The sequence below is a fragment of the Alexandromys fortis genome, unplaced genomic scaffold (genome assembly GCF_014885135.2).
Source record: "Alexandromys fortis isolate MF-2015 unplaced genomic scaffold, M_Fortis_MF-2015_v1.1 scaffold_59, whole genome shotgun sequence".
Classification (NCBI taxonomy): domain Eukaryota; kingdom Metazoa; phylum Chordata; class Mammalia; order Rodentia; family Cricetidae; genus Alexandromys; species Alexandromys fortis.
The window spans coordinates 7,535,721-7,543,484 of NW_026067943.1; the positions used below are offsets into that span (position 1 = coordinate 7,535,721).

Genomic DNA, 7,764 nt, shown 5'->3' on the forward strand with positions numbered 1-7,764 from the left:
GGTCACACTTCTTCAGTTAAGAAGAAACTGTTGATGCCAACTCAGAGAATACTGTCGCCTCGCTTTCCCTCGGCTCCGAAGGTCTCCCGGGCCCCGTGTAGGTGCCCACAGGTCAGATTCCCGCCCTGGGTCACGCAACTAGTCCAAGTGGCACCCAAGTTCCGAAGCCTAGCGGTGGGGAGAAATCTTATTATAAACGGACTAGCCGGTGTTCCCGATTCTTTGTCCGAAATACTTGCTTCCTGCTTCTGACTCCTACAGAGAACCCTGAGTCGGGTGTGACTTAAGGAACTCGGCATCCTCCAGACTCTAATCACCCCTCCTCCACAACAGCGCCCCGCCAGCCTCCCGCGTTTCTGCCGCAGCAGCGCGGCGGCGTTTCCCACAGTGCCGCGGGGCGCGCGCAGGCTCCTGGGAGTTGTGGTCCGGCGCCGCTCGTCGCTGCTGCGGCTGCTACGGGCTCGGCGCCGGCTTTGTCTGTCTACGGGCGGGCGCGCGCCGCTGCGGTGAGTGAGGCCCAGGCCGGGTCTGTGCGCCCGGGAGAGGTGGCTGTGTTATGAGCCCGCCGCCCTGGCCGGGGCGCGTGAACAGGCCAGGCTTGCCGGGCTGCAGTCGCCAGCCTCTGACAAGGGTGCGCTGGTCGGAGAGCGGGTGGGCCGCGGTCCGCTCCGGGAGGGCCCCGCTGCGACGTCGGGGGCCCCGCGAGCGTGGGAGGGGCCCCAGGAAGGTCCAGCTAGGCCAGGAGGGTGCAGAGTCCGTGCCTACGGAGATGCGAAGGGAGTGGCGTTCAGTGTGGGGGGAACTCGCCCTCACCCACAAAGCTCTTTCAGTTGCCTCGTTAAGATTTCCTCAGACCCCAAAGATCATCCTGTCTGTCTGTCTGTCCTCCAGCCCTTCTCTCCTGAGAAGGCTCCATTTTAGGCCTTGAATGTGTAGGGTGTGTCTCAAATGTAGGAGACTTTCTGGTCATCAGTTCTTCCAAAAGCTAATGAGATGGTGTTAACTTGTTTAGTAAGTGAAGAAAGTCGAGTCAGTCTCTCAGGTTGCTTTGCTTCAGATCACACACCTAGGGAACCAAGGCAAGGATCCAAGTCTGTCAGAGCCTCCTTCTGAGTGGTGATGGCATTTCTAATAGGAAAAGCAGTGTTTCGTGTCATGAAGCCCTTCTTCCAATAGCTTCGAGAATTTGATTGCTCTGACCTGATATCACGGTTCTCTCTCCCTTCGCAATTTCCTGCTGTTGATCAGAGAGTCTGAAGACACGGTTGAGGGGATGTTTGATAGATACCTCTTAGCAGGTGGAGAGGGGGAAGTATACGTTCTGTTCACTTATTTTGACCTCACCATGTTTTCTAGACTCTCCAGTGGCAAAAGTCCAACCCCAGGGAGGTGGTACCAAGTGCTTTTCTTTGTGAATGTGCAGGGGGTTTTGTGGGGTCTATTTTTAATCGATACTATCTTGTATTTCTCAATGCATTTGCGCCATTTCAGGGGAGCCCTCTGTACTTTGTGCTCCAAGTTGGAAGTTAGTCCTCTTGTCATCACAGTAATGTGGCTGAACGGGATAGTATATCTGAATGGGGAGAAGGTTCAGCTACTTGGTTAATAAAACAGAATTATAGTGTCAGATTGCTAATTTATTGAGCTAGGAGTCCGGCATTTTGATTGGACATACTGAAACAAAGATTATACTGTGTACCCCTGCATAAATAAAGTGTACAAATCCAGGAATTTGATCCTAAAATAAACATTCCAAAGGAGAAAAGTGATGGTTTGGATCTAGAGCCTGCTAAGAATTGCCAGAAGGGAACAAGAACTCTTTTGTTAGGTCCTTGTAACTTGAGGGGACTGGAAAGGAGCGCCTCCTTCATACCGCTCAGGAAGGCTGAAGGTTGACTTCTTAGGCTTGAGGAGTAGAATCAGCAACAGTTGCCTGGGAAGTGGAGGCCCCCAGTCACATGTCAAGACCAAAGTATAAACAAAGAGACCCTTAACTGGGGACTCTGGGGAAGAAGTCCACGCCTGTCTGCCCCTCTGCTTCCCGCTGCCTCCTTGCTCCTAGATTCATCTCTGTGCGGTCAGCCCTGCCCCTTTTGCCCACTTTGCAGTGATATTACCTGATTTCCTGTGTTTACACCCCAAAGTGAGCCTCCTGATAACGTTATCTTTTCAATTATCCATTCTGCCCTTTGTTGTTTGTTCTTTGGTTTGGTTTATTTTATTTTCTGTCCCCCAGGTACTCAAGACCAGCCCATGGAAGAATCATATGAAGAAGCGGTGGTTAACGTCATAGAGCAGGAGTGGACATGTTTGGGTTCCCAACAGCTACCCTGCTGGACTGTCATGGAAGATATGCCCAGAATGTAGCATTTTTCAGTGAGTGAGTCAGCTGGTTGCCGGGATACCTTCGGAGTCCCTGTTCTCAGGCCCGAGGAGCAGCATATGCTTTCATGTGGTGAAGCTTGCTGTTCTGCAGGGTTGCAGGGAAAGCCTACAAGCTGGAATTGGAAATGATAGTCAAAACAAAGCAAGACAACAGTTTGATATGGAGGTAGTCTTGAGGGTGTCTCAGGCCGAATGAGTATCATTAACTCTCAGCTCTGTCACTGAGTATGAAAAGAGTTAGAGAAACAAGGAAGAAGCTTCTCTAGGATGACCCCCGGAAAATGAATACTCATTCAACTCTACAATAGCTTAATAGACTGAAAGATAGCATGACTTTTAAAAGAAGACATTCCAATCATATTTGCATTATGAAAGAAGTTACATAACTTCCTTAAGCTCCAGGCTTTTCATCTGTGTAATGGGACAGACAAGAGGGTGCATCCTGTAAGAATTCGAGGCATAAACATAAAATATCTGAAATTTTGCTGCTTATTTTCTGAGATCATAAACTACTGTCAGGAGAGCAGGCTGGAATTGGGTGACTCTCATGCAGCCAGGGCAGTGTAAGCCTCGGGGACTCTCTTGAATGGTCTCTCCTTAGCTTCATTTTATGCTTGTTTCTAAAGGGACACTTTTGAGGTTTTCAAGCTTTAGGCCCTTCATATCCTGACTCTACGCCTATTTGGAGGTCAGCTAAAACTTGGAAGGGAGAGAAAAAAAAAACTTAGGTAAATGGCTTTAATATAATATATCATATTATATTAATATATAATATAATAAATAGAATATGTTTAATTTTCATATTCTATGAACCTATTTTTAGTTGCTTATAAAGTAATCATCTCAGGGCTTGAAAGATGGCTCAGTGGTTAAGAGCACTGGCTGCTCTTCCAGAGGACCTGGGTTCAATTCCCAGCACCCCCTCCAAAAAAATAACAATAGCTAGGCGGTGGTGGCACATGCCTTTAATCCCAGCACTTGGGAGGCAGAGGCAGGTGGAAGTTCGAGGCCAGCCTGGTCTACAAGAGCTAGTTCCAGAACAGGTTCCAAAGCAACACAGAGAAACCCTGTCTTAAAAAACAAACAACAAAACAATAATAATAATCATGTCTACCTCCCAAGAATCTAGGAGGCTACATTAAATTTAAAGGCAGTATATAGCTATGAGCATACTAATATTTGAATCCCAGATAATACACCTATTAATAGTTATGTGACCTCCTATGCTCTCATCTGTAGCAATCTCAGGATGATTTTCAAGATTTAGTTATATGTGCAAAGTTGATAGTAATATGCCTGGCACATAGTAAGCACTCCGAGGGTCTTGTTTCTTTTTCCCTGTTCTCGCTCAGCATGTTGGTGCATCTTACATGACTTCCCTCTCGTTTTACAGATGTGATGACAGAAGCCCACAAGTATGACTCAGAGGCCACAGGATCTTCAAGCTGGGATTTCCAGAGTTCGTTCAGAAGAGAGAAGGTGGAACAGAAGTCCCCAGATTCTAAGACACTACAGGAAGACTCACCTGGAGTGAGGCAGAAGGTCTATGATTGCCAGGAATGTGGGAAATCTTTCCGGCAGAAAGGTAGTCTAACATTGCATGAGAGAATCCACACTGGCCAGAAGCCCTTTGAGTGCACCCAGTGTGGAAAAAGCTTCAGGGCCAAAGGCAATCTAGTTACACATCAGCGGATCCACACAGGAGAGAAGCCCTATCAGTGCAAAGAGTGTGGGAAAAGCTTTAGTCAGCGAGGCAGTCTAGCTGTGCATGAGAGACTCCACACTGGACAGAAACCCTATGAATGTGCCATTTGCCAGAGAAGCTTCCGGAATCAAAGTAACCTTGCTGTTCACCGAAGAGTTCACAGTGGCGAGAAGCCCTATAGATGTGACCAGTGTGGGAAGGCTTTCAGTCAGAAGGGAAGCCTGATTGTCCACATCAGAGTTCACACAGGTCTGAAGCCCTATGCGTGTTCCCACTGCAGGAAGAGCTTCCACACCAGGGGCAACTGCATTCTGCATGGGAAAATCCACACAGGAGAGACACCCTATCTCTGTGGCCAGTGTGGGAAAAGTTTCACTCAGAGAGGGAGCCTGGCTGTGCACCAGCGAAGCTGCTCACAGAGGCTCACCCTATAACCACTCTTCAAAGGAATTCCTTAGGAATTAACAATGCAAAACCTTCTATTGCCAAGAAGTTTATCTAATCCTATAGGGTAAGTGGAAATTCTTCCAGAAGGACCAGCATTTCATAGGGCAACTGACTTTTTCCCTTCCCCCAAATGAATATTGAAAAATAAATGTCTTGTTTATCATTATTTTTCATAATTTCTTTATTTTGACCTAATTTCCTAAGGTACACTCATTAATCTCTCATGTCACACTTGACCTTGTTTTTAGTATTTATAGCAGGTATAGATTTTAGATTTGTAGCATATACCATAAGCTTTTTAAAAAACTCAACTCCTGGGAGCTGTAGGGAAGGTCAGCCCTTAAAGACTAGACTCACAATGAAAAAATAAAAAAGAAATCAGCACTTCATCAATCTCAAGGTTCTTTTCTTCTGAATGTATTCAGTTTAATCTGTATTCAAAGACCACTGGGCAGAATCCAAAGGATAAATCTGCTTTACTAATCTTTATATTGAACCTAAATAATGAATCAGCTTAGTAACCTAGTAGACCGCTAACTCTCTATAGCAGAGGCCCAAGCCTTGTAAAACAGGTTTCCCTTACAAGCTTACAAAGGTTCAGAGTATGCACTTTGAGAATTTCTTCAGCCCTACACTTCTAATTATAACTACCTAATTTTCTTTCTTTTTTTTTCTTTTTTTTTTTTTGGTTTGGTTTTTTGGTTTTTCGAGACAGGTTTTCTCTGTGTAACTGCTCTGGCTGTCCTGGAACTTACTCTGTAGACCAGGCTGGTCTCAAACTCACAGAGATCCACCTGCCTCTGCCTCCCCAGTGCTGGGATTAAAGACATGCGCCACCACCGCCCACCCAGCAACTATCTAATTTTCTAAGAATTCTATACTTGTATGTTACTTTCCGCTAAGGGGATTCCAAGTCCCTGAGAAACACAGTGGCCGTCACTCTTTTTTAAGTAATTCCTTTGGAGACAGTGGCAGTGTTGAAGTTGGGACTACCTAGAAAGAAAGAACTTAATTGTCATTATAGCTGAGTTTATCCTAGTCCAGGAGCAATACTGGGCGCCTCCTACACACTGGCAATTTGAGACTTCACTCCCTCTTTGTTCAATTCACCTTCAAGGGATGAGATTTGAAGAAAAGAGAGGTTGGTTTTGTGGGGAAATTTTCCATTCTTAATCTGAAGCCACTATAACTCTTCATGCTGAGTGTTTTTGTTAATAACTGATGAACGGTGTATCGAAGTTTTCACAGTAAGGGTTATATCGCTACAGTGGAACACCATGACCAAAAGCAAGCTGGGTGGAAAGGTTTTTTGTTTTGCTTTTTTTTTTTTTTTTAAGATTTACTTATTATGTTCTATTTACATGTATCTTGCAGGCCAGAAGAGGGCGCCAAATCTCGTTATAGATGGTTATGAGCTGCCATGTGGTTGTTGGTAATTGAACTCAGGACCTCTGAAAGAGCAGCCAATGCTCTTAACCTCTAAGCCATCTCTCCAGCCCTAGGGTTTACTAATCATCAAAGGAAGTCATAACAGAAACTCAAGCAGGGCAGAAACACAGAGGCAGGAGTTGATGCAGAGGTGATGGAGGGGTACTGCCTACTGGCTTGTTCAGCCTGCTTTCTTCCAGGGATGGCACCACCCACAATTGGCTGGGGTTGAGCCTTCACCCATCAACCGCTAATTAAGAAAATGCCCTACAGGCCTGCCTACAACCGTGTGTGTGTGTGTGTGTGTGTGTGTGTGTGTGTGTGTGTGTGTGTGTGTTACAACAAGGTTTCTCTGTATAACAGCTCTTGCTATATCCTTGACCTCACTCTGTAGAGCAGACTGACCTGGAACTCACAGAGATCCATCTGCCACTGCCCCCATAGTGCATGCTGGGATTAAAGACATGTGCCATCACCCCTGAGCTTACAACCGTCCCTGTCCCTACTGCCCAGTCCCAAATAAACTCACTGAGGCTTATATAAATTATAAACGCTAGGGCAATAGCTCAGGCTTATTAGTAGTTAACTCTTACAACAAAACCCGTATTTCCATTTATGCTTTACCACGTGGCTCATGGTTTATTACCCCATTTTTATATATCCTGCTTGCTGAGAGGCTGGCTGGTATCTCCCAAGTTTGCCCTTCTTCCCATCATTGTCAGTTTGGCTTTTCTGCCTAACTTCCTGCCCAACTACCAGCCTGTCAGCTTTTTATTAACCAATGAGAGTAATAAATATTCATAGTATAAAAAAGGATTGTTCCACAGCACCCTATCTTTTTTTTAAAGTTTTATTGAGACACAGCTATATTCTTTCATCTGTTTCAAATTTATTTTATGTGCATTGGTGTTTTGCCATGGGTGTCAGGTTCCCTAGAACTAGAGATACAGAGCTGCCATGTGAATGCTGGGAATTGAACCCGAGTCCTCTGGAAAAGCAGCCAGTGCTCCTTAACTACTGAGACGTCTGCCCTCTTACAGCCCTATCTTAACAGAGCCATTTTCTTAATCAGATGACTTTAGCTTGTGTGGACATGCAGCTATCCTGCACAGGTACTGTTCTGTTCTTTGTAGTAGATCTTAGAAGCTGTAGTCTCCCTAATCCCAAAAGGCTCATGATAGCAAAACATCATCTCATCTACAGGGGTAAATTATGTCAAAGGTCTTTGGTCATTCAAACTTTATGGATTTGATTAGTGAGAAAAAGGAAAAAGAATACTCCCAGGAATACTTCGAAAATATTTGACGATGTATACAAGACGAAGGCGTAAATCACAAACAATCCCACACCAGTTTGGAATTATGATTAATAGAATGGTTATTTATTTAAAGGGGAAAAACTTACAGATCACCATCCCAGACAACAGCCCTCTGTACAATCAGGAAAGGAGCCTAGTAGCGGGAAGCCAGAGAGAGAGCGTGCAAGGGCAGTTGCTGCTTTTTTAAAGAAAGAGAGGCCACGCCCCAATAGGCTGGTATCTCAGCAGCTATTGGCTGAAGGAGCAGAAGGAGCTCCTGCAACACAAGACTATAACATTGCCATTTGTAACACCCATTTGTATTTGCACACTAAAAAAATTTTTTTAATTTATTTATTTATTAAAGATTTCTGTCTCTTCCCCACCGCTGCCTCCCATTTCCCTCGCCCTCCCACAATCAAGTCCCCCTCCCTCGTCAGCCCAAAGAGCAATCAGGGTTCCCTGCCCTGTGGGAAGTCCAAGGACCACCCACCTCCATCCA

At 45.4% G+C, this 7,764-nt stretch overlaps 1 protein-coding gene across 3 annotated transcripts; it reads left to right on the top strand.

Moving 5' to 3' along the window:
* The first annotated feature begins 351 nt into the window (after positions 1–351).
* On the top strand, positions 352–4,703 carry Znf32 (zinc finger protein 32). Of its 3 annotated transcripts, none has more exons than XM_050148471.1 (3): positions 352–506; positions 2,237–2,376; positions 3,779–4,703. In XM_050148471.1, exons 2-3 carry the CDS (start codon positions 2,307–2,309, stop codon positions 4,522–4,524), a joined length of 816 nt encoding a protein of 271 aa, XP_050004428.1. In that variant the 5' UTR covers positions 352–506; positions 2,237–2,306; the 3' UTR covers positions 4,525–4,703. The 3 variants fall into 3 exon arrangements, with proteins under 3 accessions (XP_050004428.1, XP_050004429.1, XP_050004431.1); XM_050148472.1 differs by having other exon boundaries at positions 489–631; XM_050148474.1 differs by lacking the exon at positions 352–506 and having other exon boundaries at positions 2,238–2,380.
* The last annotated feature ends 3,061 nt before the right edge of the window (positions 4,704–7,764 follow it).